General features: G+C 42.9%; 1 protein-coding gene across 4 annotated transcripts in view; it reads right to left on the reverse strand.

Annotated features, from left to right (window-relative positions):
• Positions 1-5840: 5840 nt before the first annotated feature.
• MID1 (midline 1) overlaps positions 5841-19447 on the reverse strand; it is a gene marked incomplete at both ends in the record, with an annotated part of 110423 nt that continues 96816 nt past the window's right edge. For 3 of the 4 annotated variants that reach the window (XM_081080922.1, XM_081080921.1, XM_081080920.1), the window contains 3 exons: positions 5841-6450; positions 12047-12254; positions 13669-13830. In XM_081080922.1, the coding sequence (XP_080937048.1) occupies positions 6102-6450; positions 12047-12254; positions 13669-13830 (719 nt within the window). Of the gene's footprint in view, positions 6451-12046; positions 12255-13668; positions 13860-19447 lie in introns of all 4 variants that reach the window. The other variant, XM_081080919.1, reaches the window with a different exon arrangement.

The raw sequence follows: 19447 nt of genomic DNA on the forward strand, positions 1-19447 counted from the left end.
AGCTGAGGAAACAGAGGCAGAAATCTGAACAACCTTCTGAGAAACTTGACAGAAAAGAAGAGGTGAGAGAGGGCAGATGCTGAAGGAAGAATACGTTTAGGGAAGGGGTGAGACAAGCTTTATTATCTGAAATATTTGGCTGAAACTGAATAGCTTTGAATGAACATAATAAAAAAAATTAAGCTTTGGGAATAAGTAGACCATGCAAAAGAATCAGTGTTCATTAAATCATTTTCCTTAATTGGTGACTGGTTTTCAGTCATGACATATTTGCTTGTTAATTACTATACTACCTATTTGATCATACTTTTATAATTCTCTTAGAACATGGCTGAAAAAGATCCAAAGAAAGACCTGAATTCCTTCTATGGATCACACATATTAAGACAGGACAACTACTTTCTTGATTGTGAATCCCACAGTAAGAATGATACTCATGGGAAAGGATTTGGCAAGTTCCACGTGTCTCCCTTTTTTTGCTCCTACTATAATCACAAGCAACTACGGACTTCAACATATATTTTAAAATGATTTTAAAAAGAGGGTAGGCTACTCTCTGGAGTGTATAACATGCCCTTCAAGTTGACTTGAAAGGTGATTAATTATAGCAGTGTCTGTTCAGTTTTAAAGTTCAAATTAAATGTACTTCAGTTGAAACCGGTTTGGCTCAGTGGATAGAACATCAGCCTGCAGACTGAAAGGTCCCAGGTTCGATTCCGGTCAAGGGCATGTACCTGGGTTGTGGGCATATCCCCAGTGGGAGATGTGCAGGAGGCAGCTGGTTGATGTTTCTCTCTCATGGATGTTTCTAGCTCTCTATCTCTCTCCCTTCCTCTCTGTAAAAAATCAATAAAATATATTTTTTAAAAAATGTACTTCAAAACTCTTAGTAAAGGGAATATATGTTATACACCTGTCACTTATGAGGAGGGCTAATGTAAGTCAAAATTCTGAAGGTGGCAAAGCTAATCATTAGAACTGGCACACCCTACTCTGTTGAATAAAAGAATATCTAATAACCCTTAGTGGCCCTCTAATTCTACATGAGTTCTGTGATTTCAGGATTGATGTGGTTGAAAGTTGGAAAGGACTTGAGAGCTCACTGAGGCTATGAGGGGGCATGGCTGAGTGGTCAGTGGGTGAGGAAAAGTTAGAGCATGTGCTGAGGGCTTCGTGCTGCCAGTCCAGTGTTGTATCTGCTGCAACAGGAGTTGGTGAAGTACAGCATGAGCCAAATGCAGCCCCATGCCTGTTTGTAAAGTTTCATGGGAACACAGCCTCACCCATTCATTTACATTCCCTCTATGGTGGCTTTCGCTCTACAGTTGGAGAGTTGAGTAGTTGCCACAGAGATAGCATGGCCTTCAAACCCTAAAATACTTACAGCCTGGCCTTTATAGAAAAGGTGATGAGCCCTGTGACTATAGCATTGGCTGCCAGTCCTGGGGGCTCTTTAGAATCACTTCCCCCAAAAAGTACAGGGTTCTAGGCCACACGCTAGACCAGCGGTTCTCAACCTGTGGGTCGCGACCCCTTTGGCGGTCAAACGACCCTTTCACAGGGGTCGCCTAAGACCAGCCTGCAGATCAGATATTTACATGACGATTCATCACAGTAGCAACATGACAGTTAGGAAGTAGCAACGGAAATAATTTTATGGTGGGGTCACAACATGAGGAACTGTATTTAAAGGGCCGGAAGGTTGAGAACCACTGCTCTAGACTTTATCCCCAATCTTTCAGGATGGGATCTAGGAATCAGCATTTGTAAAAAAAAAAAAATGGTTTTAACGCTCAGGCAGTTGAGCATCACTGCATTACATCGAGCTGCTTTGAAAGCACATTACCCTGAAAACACATTTCAGGATCGAAGTGCATTTTTGTACGGGATACGAGACTGGATACAACCCTCCAGAGCAGTGCTTCTCAAAATGTTGCCAGTATCAGAATCCCCTGGAGGGCTTGTTAGAACCCTTGCTGGGTTCTGCCCCCTGAGGTTCTGATGGTAGACCTGGGCTTGGGCCGCAGAACTGGCGTTTCCAACAAGATCCCAGGTCGTGCTAATGCCGCACACCCATGACCACACTGCACAGCACTGACTTGGATCAAAAGGGCCTGCATCTCCAATGAGAAAGTCAAGGCCTGTGAGCCAGGGGATGGGGCTGAGGAGAGATTTATGGACCAACTGCTGGGATTGTTCCAGACCACACGGTACCGGCCCTTTGCGCTCCCTCGCCACTCCATTCCACCTATGATTCAAAAGCAAGCTATTCTTGTTCCAGGTCTCAATTCCCATATAGGTTCTCTGTTATTGTGTGTGTTTTTTAAAATCCCTGGGTGCTGTTTTGGGTCTTTTTGACTGAAGAGAGGTGGGATGGTAGACGTGAGCAAATTTCAGGCATAAAGAAAAAACAAATTATATGTTGCAAAATAGTACAAAAAGAACAGAGGAAGTTGGATAAATATTTGTGGAAATCGTGACTGTGAAAACACAAAATGAAGAAAAGGCAACAGAGACAGGCAGAGACAGAGGACCTTGGAACCACAAAATGACTTTATTTGGAACCAGAAAGCAACAGCCATGATGAGAATAGTCTGGGCCGAGTGAGGGCTTGGCAGTGTGACTCTAGTACCAGGGCCTGAATTTGTCCGGGTGACAGGAGCAGGCTAGAGAACTGACCTGCCATTTATGAACTCAGCAAATCATTGCCAGATCTTCATTATCCTCATCAGCGGATTCCCATGGACACGAGCTTGGACTGCTTTGCAGATTGCAGATTTTGTGGGGATTTTGTAAATCATGTTGAAAGTGAAGGCACCACTGCAGGGAAGATCTCAGGGTGCCCTTTTCTTCTCTTTTTGATATCTCAGGCATTGAATCCATGACAGAAAAAGTAGAAAATACTTGTGTTTTGCTTTAAAAAATCCATCCCCAAAGAACAAGAGTTTCTCAGGCGGCACACTACTCATATTTTCGGCCGGACAGTTCTTTGTGGTGGGGGCTGCGCTGTGCATTGTAGGATGTTGAGGAGCATCCCTGGTCTCTACTCATGAGATGCCGGTAGCACCGCTCCCAAGTTCAAACAACCCAAAATGACTCCAGACATTGACAATCATTTCCTTGGGGAGAAGCACTCTTGAAAACCACATCCCTCCCCCATTATTGTCTTTGTATTCTTTTTCACATTTTAGAAGGGTAGACCAGATAGATCAACTTCCCAACACCAAAAGCTCATGCCAATGAGCATACACGTGTGTCTCTGCAATCAATGCATACGTGCCTGGAGCCACACTGGGATTTCCCGTTCACTGGAGGGCGCTGGTTCGGCTCCGCAGGGAGGGCAGGGTCAGTACACCAGTACCACCATCAAATGCCTGTGTCTCATCTGCCCCTTTCCTCTTCTCCGGCAGAAACCATCATTCACATCTGCAGTCAGTTTTTGGAGTCATTTTCTTTAAAAGCTGGAAAGAACATCTTCCGCCAGGCCCTTTCTCATCTTAAGCCATGGAGATTCCTACTTGCGTGACGTGGCCAGCCATTCTGACATGGGATCCAGGTTTCCTCATTTGTAGCCACGTTTCTGAGTGTTGTGTGGTTGTTTTTTTAACGAGGACTGGCTGTGTCGTCATTTGTGAGGCTCGGTGTCACATGAAAACGCAGGCTTTTGTTCAACAAGTAGTAAGAATCTCAAGATGGTGACAACACTGTTCACAGACGCATGATGTCGGACCTAGCAGCCTCGGCTGGTACTGCATCAATTTTGTTGTTTTCATTTAATGGGCACGGCCATCTTTTTCTCCCCTGAATGACGATGCTTCTTCTGAAGGACAGACCTCAAAAACAAACACCGTGGCCCCAATCCATTTAAAGAATTGTACTGCAGCAAGTGTATACAGCATATATTTTTCAGACTTTCAAAAAAAAAATCCACACGGCAATCTTTTCTACATCATTACAGCAATGAAAGTAAACAATGTGCCTTTCACCATATACATATTTTCTTGTAAATATGACAACATGGACATAGTAACTGCTACTATCCACAATGTTTTTAAGTTAGCAAACAGTGAGACCTCCACAACAAAATTATAATTCCTGGTCCTTATAAAAATAGTCAAAACATCACCTAAACAGCTTGCAGTGAAAATTTGAGTAGGAACTGCTTTAATATTGAAAAACATCATGTTCATGGAAACATCGTCCTTCTGGTAAATGCTTTCCATTGGCATCATAAGGCAAACTGTAGCATTTATTGGTACCTGGAGACCATGAGTTTTAGACCCTTTTATTTAAAACCTGTTAATGTACAAAGTGCATTAAAATATCTGATATCCAACTACTAAAAACAGTATGTAAAAATTACTAAGACAACACTTTCAGTTTACTCTGGGAAAGCGCATACACATTGTTTTATAAAAAAAAATCCTATTAAGTTTCCAGAGAAAGATTTTTTTCCCCTTGAGGTGTCCATCTTTTAGATGTGAAATTGTCCTAAGTAGCTATCAAAATATTCATCTGGGTATAAATAATATAGGAAATATATAGACTCTATCTGTTAAGAAAAAGGAGAGCATCTGCCAGTGAAGAGGACAGAGGCACTGGGAAGCCACCGTGAAGTCCAGACTCGAAATCACGTGACGTGATGCTGAAACAGCGGGTCTGTGAATGGAGTGCGGGGGAACAACTGATTTGCAACAAAATCACTGCAGACAATGCCTAAACCCACCAGTCTGTTCAGGCAAGATGGCCGACCCAGTAGCCCGGATCAATATGTTAGCAAATGAAACTATTTAGAGGTGTCATGCCCTTGGCCAAGGAAGAACCACTGCCAAGTTCCAGGTCCAAGGACTGGACCTTACTGCATGGACCATTCCAAGCTGTCAGATCAGCGTGGCTCTTAGCAGATTCTATTGGCGGGTTCCAGTGTGGGAATAGCAAATGTGACTTTCTGTGTGTGTCATACAACTCTATGGTGAACTATACTAGAATATACAGAGGGGCTTCTACAACTTTCAAGATGTGTTTAATAACGGTCAGTTCATAGTAACGTTGGAGGCACGTATACTAGCAAATAGTACTTTATGCGATGTCCCTTGTCATTATCAACTCACAAATAGTGTTTGGGGGATGACTTATATTTGGAGATGGTAGTGGCAAGTGGGGCCATGTGTCGATGTTCTGGAGAGAAAAATCAATGCAGTGTTTATTTCCTCAGCTCCAGTGACAAAAGAGCAATGATTTGGGGGGTGGGAAGGAGAGGACAGCTATTAAATGTAGTGAAGAAATTTCACAGGCCTAAAGAAACTATGAAAAGGAAGAATGAAATAGATTTATATCATGAAAGAGAATCCTACTTCTGATAAAACACAAATCAGCTTGAGTTTCTGAATCAGTAGGATTCAAAGGGACTATTTTCCATTGCAGTATCATTCTTAATGTTCTCCCAGAATCCTTAATCCTGGGAAGAGCAGGGCAAACTATGGCCAAACGTTTCAGAATCTTTCTTTTCATCATTAGCCCACCAGCCATCAGAAGGCAATTAAAGATTTTGCCACGGCAGATTCCAAGGTCGAAGGTCAACTCTTCCCATTCTCTTTTGCTCTCCATTGTAGTTGACCTAATAAAAGCTTCCGCCATCACAGTTACAACACCCCAAGATAAACCAGAGAAATCCCATTTACTTCCCTACTAGGTTCAAAACTACGTTTTATTTTTAAAGTAGTTGCATGTTCTGTTATGCACAGTTATAGACTGTGATGAAATAAAGGAGGTAAAGAGCTGATAAATGTATGGGCTTCTTAATGTGCAAAACCAAAGAATTCCTAAAAGAGTTGTAATCCCGGTTATGTTTCTTTCATAAATAATCTATAAATTTTCCTGTAAATACAAAAGAAAAATGGAAGAAAGTATTAAAGACTGTACTTAATACAAAACACAGTAAGGGGGGGGGGCTGGAAATAGCCCGTTTTGAAACCTATCTTAGCTGATTTCTGGATACTGGAGATTTACCACCACATTCTGGAAGCCTGTGCTTTCTCTGCCCCCTGAATAGTGGCCACAGCCTTTCTCTTCCCCAGAAAGCACCCCACATGGCCAGGTGCTCACGGCAGCTGCTCCGTGCAGTCCAGATGGTCTGGGATGGGAAGCCCAGTTATAATGGTCAGACACTTGTTCCACACGGTGAAGGTGGGGCACACGGGCTGCGAGAACGTGATGTCGAAGGTGTAGAGGTGGACGGAGTTCAAAGCGTCGTAGAAGGCGACGGAGCCATTATCATAGTCCAGCAGGATGCCCACGCGCCGGAGGTGAGGGGAGGGCTCGATGGGGATTTCCTTGCTGTTGTGTCTCACCACCCAGTTATTGTGGCAGCGGCACAGGGCCCAGGAAGCCGAGTTCTTCCCAATCCACTCGTGCTTCGGGGCTGACTTGTACGCAAGGCCAATGGCATACCTGTAGGAACAAGACAGCAACAGCACAAGCAGTGAGCACTGAGTTTTTCAGCTGATGCCATGCCTGCCATTTCCCACAATTTCAAGTGCACTTGGCAGAAGGCAAGCAGGGAGCATAGTTTCTACTTACGGGGATCAGTTCCCTGTGACCATTCACCCTCACTTTTCTCATCTACAGTCTTCATCTCTGGGGGTTAATTTGAGGAGTAAAGGCAAGAATATAGCCCTGACCGGTTTGGCTCAGTGGATAGAGCGTCGGCCTGCAGACTCAAGGGTCCCAGGTTCGATTCCGGTCAAGGGCATGTACCTTGGTTGCGGGCACATCCCCAGTAGGGAGTGTGCAGGAGGCAGCTGCTCGATGCTTCTAACTCTCTATCCCTCTCCTTTCCTCTCTGTAAAAAAATCAATAAAATATATTTAAAAAAAAAAGAATACATGTAAAATCCTGGACGCGAAGCCTGGCCTGGAACATTCAGTAACTGTTACTTTATTATTTTTGCCTAATGACACATTAATAAATAACAGATTCAGAATTTAAACCTACGATGACTCAAAAGACCACAAACTTAAACAACATTCTCTAATGCTTTCCTTCACCAGAAATTGTGGAATTCATCACTGCCAAGAGCCCTTCTGCTTAGATTTCCTACTACACTTAAAACTGTGACTGTCTGAGCAGATGATATCCTGGTTATTCTAAATGTCCTCTCACTGCTCAAAACAATGTTAATAATTCTTTCTACAATCTTCTAAGCTTCTTCATCTTTCACCGCACGAAGGTATGGCTCCGTAATATTTGTAGTATTTCAGTTAGGAAGATAGATGAAACCCATCCTTCTAATAAAGAGTGAATGATTCAGCCCCAGCCAGTGTGGCTCAGGTGGTTGGAACTCTGTCCCATGCACCAAAAGGTTGCTGGATCGATTCCTGGTCAAGGTACATGCCCAGGTTGCAGGTTTGATCCTTGGTTCGGGTGTGTGCAGGAAGCAACTACTCAATGTTTCTTTCTCTCTCCCTCTCCCTTCCTCTCTCTCTAAAAAAAAAAAAAATCAATGAAAACATTAAAATGATTATCTGAAGAGTGAATGATTCAGTTCAACTTTTAATGTTATAGCAGAAATTAGTCTAACTAGATGTTGACATAAGGTGCCATACCCAATGCAGAGAAAAACTTCATTGGTCTTTGATAAAATGACATTCTTTTAAAAATCACATGTTGGGTTTAAAATACAATCACTTTAAGAGAAGCATGTTTAAAACTGAATATAACACACCATCACTGATTTAAAATGGAATTGGCAATCCATTAATCTCAGTGTGCCAACCTGTTTGCCATCAATTTAGCCTCCTCTTCCCTTTCATATATCCTGCCCTATATCATAGGGAGAATCCTGGGGCTACATTTTCCAGAATCTTCTTTCCAGTAGGAGTCTGGATCAGGGTCTGCCATGGCAACTCCCTGGCACAAGATCCAGAAGTCCTAAGAGGAAGGGAAACACTCTTTTCCAGACAGCAGAGGCAAGGTTTCCAGAAGCTTCTGGGTGAGCTCCTGGGCATACTTGAATCTGGGCTGTGGGGAGCCTTCTAGCACCCCTAGAGTGTCAAGACTTCATAGACGGGCACAGCAGGCTCCTTGACTTGTGCTTCCAGCCCTTGCCGGGCTCCAGGTAAGCCTCTGGTCCCCTTCCTCCTTGAAGAACCCAAGGTGAGTTCTGTTTTCCTGTTGAAGCCTAACTGAAACACTTTGAAAATATTTTTGTTTTGCAATTGTGCGTATTTTCCTCATAGATGGCCTCTATGCACTGACAGACACCCTTGCCAATTTTTTTTAGATAATTTGGAACCTATATTTGCATCACAAAATAGCCATATGCCTGTACTGTTTCCTGGTTGCTGCACACCATTTTTATTTTTTATTAAAGAACTTGGACTTTTATTGCCAACTTGAACCTTAACTGAACCCCCTATGAAGTGGCTGCTGCAGCTATGACTGACTTCATTCAGCAAATGGGGAAACACAGAGAAGGTTAAAATTAGCAGCAGAATTCAGGATCTCGCCCTCTTCCCCTTGATTTCTGTGAACCCCTGTTTACTTAACACCATTTCATCAAAACCAAGTGCACATGAACAGCATCAGAGAGTAAGAAAATAACTATGTGTACAGTCCATTAAGCAAAGGAAAATACCATTATATTATCATTAATCTGGAAACCGATGCACATATTTCTCCTGAACTTGAAAGGAGCAGGCAGAAGGTAATGTTCCATTAAGTTACACAGTGAGACTCGGAGAATTAAAAATGGATAAAAATTCTGTTTCTCAGAGCAATGTTAACAGGCCCCATTGCATGGATCACAACATGCATGTTAAAGTCAAGACTATATTTCATGAGAAAATGTCATTAGCTGTTGCAAACCAAGGTGTCACAGGAATTTGATTGTAAGGGTCACCCCTTGCTCACTAAAACCTCCCAGGAAATGTTCAACCATGTTCTACACGAGAATTTTTTCCGAAATTGACAGAATCACGTTTGCAAAAATCCAAAGTGTGGCAATTAATTTTAAATTTCCTCCCCCTCATGAGTTGGTTTTGACATCTGGAGGGTGTTTTCAAGGTAATGCTGATCTATGTTTATATAACTGAAGTGGTCTGGTGGAATTTCCCGCACCATTCATCAATGCGAATGAGATCATAATGATCAGGTATAATTTATCATAAATAATTATTAATGGGCTTGTAATGATTTAGACACTGGTTTCCATCCCAGATTAATATAGCACGTTAATGAACTAGTAAAGTTTGCTCTTTTGCACCTGCAAAAATTCATTGTATTTTCCTTTGGGCTTTTATCTTGCCCCAGTGTCGCTAAAAACTGTAAATGCCGGCCTGGACAGAGCCGAGGAGGGCGGAAGGATTCGTTTTCCATTCTCCAGCAGGATGTTGGAACAGGAAAAGGTTCTGGGCAAAGACAATTGTGATGCTCACAACAGAAGAAAGTCTACTTGGTTAGCCAATATAGGGACCATCGTTGGGAGAAAGGAGACACTCAAGCTTGTGATTTCACTTAGATGTCAGCTGACTTGTGCTAATACTATAAGGCACTTAGGCGCCTATTATTTGCATAAATTTGAATTGAAAGCTTTTTTTAATAATAAATGTTTTAGCATCTTTATCTCAAAATTGCACTGTTATAATACTCATCATCATCAGGTTATGCACTTTTAAGCCTTTTCTAAAGCAAGGATTAAGCTACTACTCATTAAGCACACCACTGTAAGCCCTAAAGCAGTGGTTCTCAACCTTCTGGCCCTTTCAATACAGTTCCTCATGTTGTGACCCAGCCATAAAATGATTTTTGTTGCTACTTCATAACTGTAATGTTGCTACTCTTATGAATCGTCATGTAAATATCTGTTATGCAGGATGGTCTTAGGCGACCCCTGTGAAAGGGTTGTTTGACCGCCAAGGGGGTCGCGACCCACAGGTTGAGAAGCGCTGCCCTAAAGAGTAATTATAATGTTTCAAAAATATAGCAGGTTGGTTAAGAGCAGGGATCAGCAAACTACAACTCACAGGCCAAATCTGGCCATCTGCTTCTTTTTCTAAGTGAAGTTTTATGGGTGCACAGCCACACCCATTTGTGGACATATGGTCAGTGGCTGCTTCTCCACTACAAGTAGAGTTGAGTAATTGCGACAAAAATCACCTGGTGTGCAAAACCAGAAATATTGGCTCTCTGGCCCTTTACAGGCAATGCTTGCAGACCTGTGGTTAGGAGCTTGCACTCTGACTGCTGACTTCCTAACTCTGCTACCTATGCGCTCTGTGACCTTGGGCCTGTGCTTCAGTCACCCCCTTTGTAGGGTTGTTAGGGTAAATGAGTCAACATTTGTAAAATGCCAAGGCTAGTGCCTGGCACACAGCTGTGCTAGATGAGGGCTGGTTAAATAAAAATAAAACAGCTCCCTTTTTGTGCAATAGCAAACAGGAATTCGTGAGACAGCCGGCCAGAGTAAGGCGTGAAGTTCATGGCTCTGGAATAGGCAAAGTCAGCTTTGTGAGGTTAACTGGGCAAGGTAAACTAGTTCCAACGTAGACTGCACCCTGACCTTTTAGGCCAGTGGTCGGCAAACTCATTAGCCAACAGAGCCAAATATCAACAGCACAACGATTGAAATTTCCTTTGAGAGCCAAATTTTTTAAACTTAAACTATATAGGTAGGTACATTGTTATTCACTTCATTAGGGTACTCCTAAGGCTTAGGAAGAGCCACACTCAAGGGGCCAAAAAGCCGCATGTGGCTCGCGAGCCGCAGTTTGCCGACCACGGTTTTAGGCTGAAGTTCCGAGGCTGATCTACCAGGCCTTGTGAAGAGATTCCCAGCCTAAGATCACCACTTCCCCACAGCCTTTAGCTGTCCGCCATTTGCACCAACGGGCCCAGTCTAAAATCACACCATGTACAAAACAATAGAAATTAGGTTTTTTTAAAGAATGAAGAGTAATGTTTTACAACAGGTACTGGCAAACTTTTTCCATAAAGGGTCAGAGAGTTAATTTTTCAGCTTTGTGGACCATAGGATTCTATCATAACTGCTCAATTCTGCTGTGTGGCTCAAAGGCAGCTACAGACAAAATGGAAAACAATGGGCGTGACTGTCCCCATAAACCTTTATTCACAAAAACAGCTGTAGTCTGCTGACCCATGTTTTCAGGCATGAAAGAACCGTGTTAGCATTACTAGCTCTCCCCGGGGATGAGGACTCTATCATCTTAGCTGCCATTCTTGCCATAAATAAAAAATGGATAGACTTACAACACGTTATTTTCCTTATTGGCTGAATAGATTAGATCATTGCTTGGGAAATATTCACTCCCTCTTCTCTCCATGGGAGGAATATACTTCCTGCACCATTGGCTTTGGGCTTGGCCATGTGACTAGCCAATGAGAAGTTAGTGGACATGATGCAAGCAAAGGCTTGAAGTGTGCTCGCATCGTCAGGCTTGTATTCTTGGGCTCCTGGAGAAGACCATGGCCTGGGTAGCCCACACATCCAAACAGGATGAAGAGACACATAGAACAGACCTAAATCCAATCTACAGCTTAAAGCAAAGCCCCGCTGAGTTAGCCTTGCTCAGCTGACCCACAGATGTGGGTGTTAAGGAGCAATAATAAATGGCTGTTGCCCTGACCAGTGTGGTTCAATGGATAGAGCGTCAGCCTGTGGACTGAGGGGTCCCAGGTTCGATTCCGGTCAAGGGCATGTACGTTGGTTGCGGGCACATCCCCTGTGGCAGGTGTGCAGGGGGCAGCTGATCGATGTTTCTCTCTCATCCATGTTTCTAGCTCTCTATCCCTCTCCCTTCCTCTCTGTAAAAAAAATCAATATTTTTTTTTTTAAAAAATAAATGATTGTTGTTTGAAGCCACTGAGTTTGGCATGTTTGTTAGGTAGCATGACTGTAGCAACAGCTGGCTGATCAAGGTTTTCTGCATATGATTCTTCAAGATGGACCCTGGTATGGGTGGATGCTCTGACAAAGGATAGGGTGAAATGTGCCTTTTTATAATTGGAGACAATGGATATAATTGCCTACCATGTGCTTCCACTTATGACCACTTCCCAGTAGTGCCGGCCGCTGTCGATGAACACGTTCCCAGCTACGCCGTAGCTCCCTTGGCTGGTGAAGCGCTCGGGCGTGTGACTCTTCTTGGATGATGACTCATCACGTTCTACTGTCAGGTTATCATGAGACACCTTCAGCTTGCGATGTGCAGATTTGGGGTCCAGTTTAAATGGTTGGCCTAGAAACAATTGAGAAAAACAAAAAGAGGAAGAGGACTGTTTATTTACTAAAAACACAGTCATGACATGTCGCAAAGGTATATACCACAGAATTAACCTCAGTGTATGTATTTATTCATATTTCTCCTACTTAATCTCTAAACACATGTCAGCAAAAGGAGGGGAGAAATTAGCTCCATGGTTCAGAGCATGTCTTAAACACAAATATCAGGCGTCAAATAACGTCATTTGACTACTGAAGGCAAGGATAAGGGTTAAATGAGGGTCCCCCAGAAAAACAGTTATTGCTCCTGTTCACTGGCTGCTGCCAACCCTCTAACATGGCACCGCACTGACAGGCTCCAATGTGCTGTCTCTTGGGAGGTCTTACGTAAAGAAATACCATGTCATATAACATAATATTTCTAGATCAAAAAGATGTAAAAAAAGGGGATAAAACAAAACACATGTGAGGAGAGACACAGAGAGAGAGACGACAGGCTTATGAGACAAGTGTATAAACCAGATCATTCTTTGTTGTGGGGCCGTCCTGTGCATTGTGGGACGTTTCCCATCAGCCCTGGCCTCCAACTACTAGACGCCGGTAGGTAGCATCCACCTCAGTTGTGGCAACCCAAAATGTCTCCAGACATTCCTAAATGTCCCACCTGGGGAGGGAAGCAGAATCATTCTTGACTGAGAGCCACAGACCTAGGCAGGTATCTGAATAAAGGATTCCTGAAGAAAGAGGTATTCATTTGCTAATCTATTAGAGCAGTAATATAATAATAATCTATTAGAGCAGCACATGCGGCTCTTTGGCCCCTTGAGTGTGGCCACGAAGTTTCAATCGCCCTGTACATGCGCGCCCGCACATGGTATTTTGTGGAAGAGCCACACTCAAGGGACCGCAGTTTGCCGACCACTGTGTTAGAGAAAACATTATCATCTGCCATTTACTGTGTCAGAGCCCTAACTATGTGTCACACTTATACAGTGGGGCCTTGACTTACGAGTGTCCCGACTAACGAGTTTTTTTCAGATACCAGCTGTCTCTCAGCCGATTTTTTGCATTGAGTTGACAGAGAAATTTGAGTTAACGAGCTCCTTAACGAGCTCGGTCTCGGAACGAATTAAACTCGTAAGTCAAGGCCCCACTGTATATATCTACATAGAGGCCCCAATTCTCACAAGAAGCCCTCCAGGATTATTTATTTTAAAAATGGAAAGTCTGAAGCACAGAGAAGTTAATGGCCTCACAGCCCTTAAGAGTCTGAGTCAGTTTTAGAACCCAGAGGTATCTGACGCAAAATGCACTAGTCTCCTCACGCTCTCTACTTGCTCCTGAGGCCGTGAGCGATGCCTGAGACAGAGGAAAAGAAAGGGGGACAGAGAAGGGAGAGACGACAGCTCTGCCGAGCTCACTGCACTTACTGTTGGTCTTCAGCTTCCCGGGCTCGCTGCTGCGGCTGCCCGCCTGGTTGATGGCCTTGACGATGAAGATGTACTTGGTGCCGCTCTGCAGCCCATGCACAGTGTAGTGGTTCTGCTTGATGTTGGGCACGATCATCCAGCTGTCGGCTGAGTTGCACAGACCTGCAAAGTCAACCAGATGTGGTGCAGTTCTTTGGTGCAAGCACAGGGCAACGTTTGCAGAATTTTAGGTCACTTGACCCTTAAATGGCGGGCTTTGTCACTTCGTAGGGAGGTAACAATAGACTTGAGTGCTCAGTGTCTTGCCTCTCGTAAGTCAACCTATATTTATTATTATATATTCTTTTTGTGTGCTCTAAATGGGAAAACCACTTAAAGCTATTCTATTGCAAATTCTGTTCAGTATAAGTAGGAGCAGCAAAGAGGGTTCTGTCGGGGCCCTTAAGCACAGATTATGTGCTGTGGGTCGCCACTGATTCCTCCTCCCACCCTCACCCCCATTCTTCTTATGATCAGCATTATTTACATCTCATCAATTCTGAGACTCACAGAAGGTGAGGAGAGACCCTATTGCTCTATGGGAAGTTGACTTTATTTCTGTAGGTGTAGTAGATTGCATTTTTATCTCTAATTCATCACCCCACCCGGGATCCAGGCCTAAGTGACTTGGCAGTTGGTTCCTCTAAAGCACACATGTCAAACTGGCGGCCCACAATGACTATTTTTGTGGCCCAGCCAATATAACAGTATGCAAGAAATGTTTTAATAAAAATGTCATAACTTAGTTTTTACAATAGCCTGTTATACATAATCCTATATAATGAAAGCATAATATGCAAATCAACTGAATGGCAGAATGACTGGTCGCTATGACATGCACTGACCACCAGGGGGAAGACAACGCAGGAGCTGCGTTGCCCGCCCCCCGCCCCCCCCCCCCCCCCCGCCCCGGTGGTCAGTGGCGGGAGCCTCTCCTGCCTCCGCTGCAGACGGACGGTAAGGAGCAAGGGGTCCCGGACTGTGAGAGCCCCAGACTGCGAGAGGGATGTCTGCCTGCTGGCTTAGACCTGGTTCCCAGGGGGGATCGGGCCTAAGCTGGCAGGTGGACATCCCCTGAGGGGTCCCGGACTGTGAGAGGGCACAGGCCAGTCTGAGGGACTACCCCCCCCCCCAAATCTCATGCACTGGGCCTCTAGTTATTAATAACGAACTACAATGCTCGCTAATGACTGATGACTATCATCGTGTTGCATTCACTTCCCTTATGCGCCTTACGCACAGACGCACCATTTTTCTCCACTAATACCAGCAGCGAATATTTTAGCAGCTGATGGCCATGTCATTAGTCTTGGACTGACTTACTTGGTGTGCGCAACAGGAAATATTTTGCTTTTGGAGAACAAGAAAACTAGGTTTATTTCTGTTATGCTTATTCATTTGTGTAGTTATTCAATGTCTGGTAAGTTAATGTTCAAGAAAAAATTTTTATTAAAATGTTCTATTATTTTATGTTAACAATTACTCATGTATTTCAGCCCTTTGTATTCAGTATGTCTCTATCGAAATAAACCTACATTTCTATGAAAATTGAAGCTTTTGTTTTTTTGTGGCCCACAGAAACTTAAACCTTGTTTATTTGGCCCATGTTAGCCTTTGAGTTTGTCATGCTTGCTCTAAAGCAGTGGTTCTCAACCTTCCTAATGCCGTGACCCTTTAATACAGTTCCTCATGTTGTGGTGACCCCCAGCCATAAAATTATTTTCGTTGCTACTTCATCACTGTAATTTTGCTACTGTTATGAATCGTCATGTAAATATCTGATATGCAGGATGTATTTTCATTGTTACAAATTGAACATAATTAAAGCATAGTGATTAATCACAAAAACAATATGTAATTATATATGTGTTTTCACATGGTCTTAAGCGACCCCTGTGAAAGGGTCATTCGAGTCTAAAGAGACAGGATATATTTCCTTATCACATGACTTTGGGTGGCCACGTGACTTGCTCTAACCAATAGGATGAGGCTGACATGTCAAGGTACCAGTTGTAAGAGCAGGCATTACAAGGCCTGAGAGCTTCTGTTGCCCTCTTGGGCCTCTGCCATTGCCATGGGGAGAACATTCCCCAGAGTCGGCTCATCCAGACAGGATGAGGCATGAGGAACAGCTCTATTGCCCAGCCAATGCAGGAGGGAAGCCGGCAGAGACTGGCCAATCCACGCTCCCTTCTGACAGGGGAGCTAAGACAGTGGTCCCCGGGGTTGTGTGTGATGTAGCATTAGTGTGGCCATAGTTAACTGATTCCACAAGACATGTTCCTATGAGCACCCTGCAACAGCGGCACCGATGGGCAGCTCAGTGGATAGAGTGTTGACCTGTGGACTGAAGGGTTCCAGGTTCGATTCCGGTCAAGGGCATGTACCTTGGTTGCGGGCACATCCCTGGTGGGAGGTGTGCAGGAGGCAGCTGATCGATGTTTCTCTCTCATTGATGTTTCTAACTCTCTATCCTTCTCCCTTCCTCTCTGTAAAAAATCAATAAAATATATTTTTTTAAAAAAGGAAAGAAAAGCATCCACAGGGATTCTGACCAGCTGCATCTCTAGAATGCCTGATTTCCGAGGAGAGAGGGGCTGTGGCGCTGGCTGCATTCTGCAGGATGTGGGTTGGGGAGGAGGCTGAGAATTTACGATGCTTGGAAGAACACGCAGGAAAAAGGAAGCCCATTTGGTTTGGCAGCTGGCTGATGCCGAAAACATCTCTTTGGTATTGGGTCCAACTCTCCTATTTCCCCTGTCTACCCATCAATCTCCACTCTCATAGAACCTTTTCCCAGCTCCCTGGTGACGGGGCTGTCAGGAAGTTTCCTGATTCTGGTTCCTGAGGGACTCTGGACTCACCTCTCCAGCCTTTCCTTTCAGTGGGTTTGCAAGTCAAAGGGTTAGTTCTTTTGATCTTGAGGCAACTGATACCTTACCACACTCTCAAGCAGCAGTCCCTTAATCTTTCTTTGGTCTCACCTCTTTGAGTATCTAATACAACATTTCGGTAGAAATTCACGCAAGCGTATCCATACCAGCCCTCAAATATTTACATTGCATTTCAAGGTGTTCACACCCCTTGAAGTCTGTCTTTAAGTCCTACTCAATACTTTCTCCAGCTTTTGAGTTAAACATTGCTCTGGCAGTCTCATAGTTGAGAAGAACATTAAAGTATTTTGCCAATTGTGAAAATTGCCCTCAGGGATTGGTATCTTGGGTGTACCATATTTTCAGACACACTTTGTAATTGACTTTGTGAATTTTCTGTCACCTCTTTACTGTTCCTCTGGGAACATTTTGACCAGGAGGTCTGCCAGATTTGACAAAGCCAATATGAAGCAAGGAAAGAATATGCGGCTCAGAGAAGAGGGCGTGTGTGTGTGTGTGTGTGTGTGTGTGTGTGTGTGTGTTCATGTTTGGAGATACAGCAGGGCAGCTAAGGCACCATCTACCCCTTACCTCTACCCCCAATTCCCCAACTCTTAGCTCTCTGTTTTCCCACAAAGTTTCACTTGTGTAAGACCCAGGAAAACGTCCACAAATAGTTTAGTAACATGAGACTTTCCTTACCACATATCACTTTTGCTAATTTCTCACCTTTTCCTCCAACATAGCTGTAATAAACTCAATACTTCTGGATAGTGCCATAGCCAAATAGTAGATTTTTGATCCAAGCAAAGAAGGGCCATTTTGAACTGTGAGCTCTGGGCCCCAAGAAGCCTGTAACTCACTTTAGATATTTAATAATAATATTACAGTAGCAACAAGGTAAAGCAACGAGCTTTTCTATTGCCTAGGATTATCCATCCACTCATATTCCTAAACCTTTGTCAACAGCACTCAGGCCCAAATGAAAACAGTAACAGCATTCAGTGCAATCAAGGAGAATCCTATCAATGTCACTGTTTCTGTTTAATTGCATGTGTTACAGTGAAATGACTATTGTGGTCCAAGAAAGCAAATGTAAAAATGTTTCAATAAACTTTACATCACTGTACAACCCAAAGCTGGGTTTAATGTGGTAGGGGACTGCTTTCAGCAACATCATAAAGCAGATGTCTGGAAATGCTGCAAACTGCAACTTGGCCTCCAATCCAAAGTCTTAACCCAACAAAAAAAAAAGATGTAATGTTGCACGAACCTTTTCCAAACCAAAAAAGGGACCCTGACTCTCCTCAGTACTTTGAAGAGGTCACTAATTTTTTCCCCTTGAATATGAAGAGAACATCATGTTTATGAAGCAGTAACATTTCATTGGATAGCTTTACACTGGGACAATGTAGTTTCATGAATGCTAACAACTATTACTGTTTAGGTTCACTTTTCTATTATCACGATTGCCAAGGTAATAATCGAGAAGTTGATTAAAAATGCCAAGAAAGCAACACTGGCCACTTTCAATTGGGGGACGGAATGAGTGGGATGTCTTGGAGTGCACCATTATTGCGTTGCTAGCGTTGGTCTTGCGCCAGCACCGCTTAACTTCCTGCACATGGTGCCAAGCGCCAGACTTCTCTGACTCGATACCCCACTGTGTCAGGTCTATTGACCAGGTTTTATTCATCGCTTTATGAAACACCCACTAACCATCCTGACCGAAACTTCACTTTTCTCCAAATTCACTGTCAATCATCTTTCAGGGTAACCCAATATTCACCTTTTCCAATTCCACTTGAAGTATTACAACTATGGGACTTGGAAGATAATTAAACCATCATGAAATGGAATTGAGTTTTTCAACTTGGTACATTTTTTTCTCATTCACAATGAGTCAGAAACATGTCCATAATGCTGCTCATTACAAGATCGTACTGACACTGGGGATTTCATAGCCTTGTATAACACTGTCATCTTGCCATAAAACATTATATATAAAACATTATGCAATATGGACACCCTTCAGAGAGGCCACACACTAGCTTCTAACATCCTTTGTCTAATATATTGGACAGAAGTGAACATTCTTTTCCTCTCTCTCTATAAAAATAGTACATGTTTAATAACTTTCATGACTGTTTTCAAAATGACTAAAATAAATTAAAGACAGATAACTTACTTGCCATAAAATATTGAAGAAACAAATCTCTTGACTTTTGCTAATAATGAAAAATAGGCTGCTGGTAAAAGGCACTAATTTCAGATTTTAAATGATGCATTCAAAGTAGTTTTACATAAACATCATGGACAACATTGTAAAAATAAATACATATCTATGTGTTAATAAATTCATTAACACTTGTAATCATGAGTCTGTTATGAAAAGTAAAAAATTAGTAATGTCATTAAGTTTGCATTTGAATGTATGAATTTGATTAGTGGGGATCTTTTTATAAGATTAAAAAGCCCCACAGATATCATATAATTATCCTTCATTAAAGTCAGTTGTGGGGATTAACTAGAATTTATTCTGACAAGTGAAGGATTCATGAACTAGAGACAGTATAAAATTTCCTAGTGGCATAAGGAGCAGATGTTCCACATTACATCTTGCCATTCAATATAAGATCTGCAAAGGATATTCCTCCAAATGAGAGGGCAGATGGTCAAACAACATTCAAGGAAGGCCTTTCACATGAAGATCATGTAAAATGCTATCATGTAGATAATCCTGGCAAATTACATTATTGACCTGTATCATACCACAGAAATATCAGCCTTTAAAAATGCAATAATGAATGAATATAGTCTGTATTTTTGTAGGAATAATAACTTTCAATATCTACGTGATACCATTG

This window comes from Myotis nattereri, assembly GCF_964212035.1.
Source record: "Myotis nattereri genome assembly, chromosome: X".
Classification (NCBI taxonomy): Eukaryota; Metazoa; Chordata; class Mammalia; order Chiroptera; family Vespertilionidae; genus Myotis; species Myotis nattereri.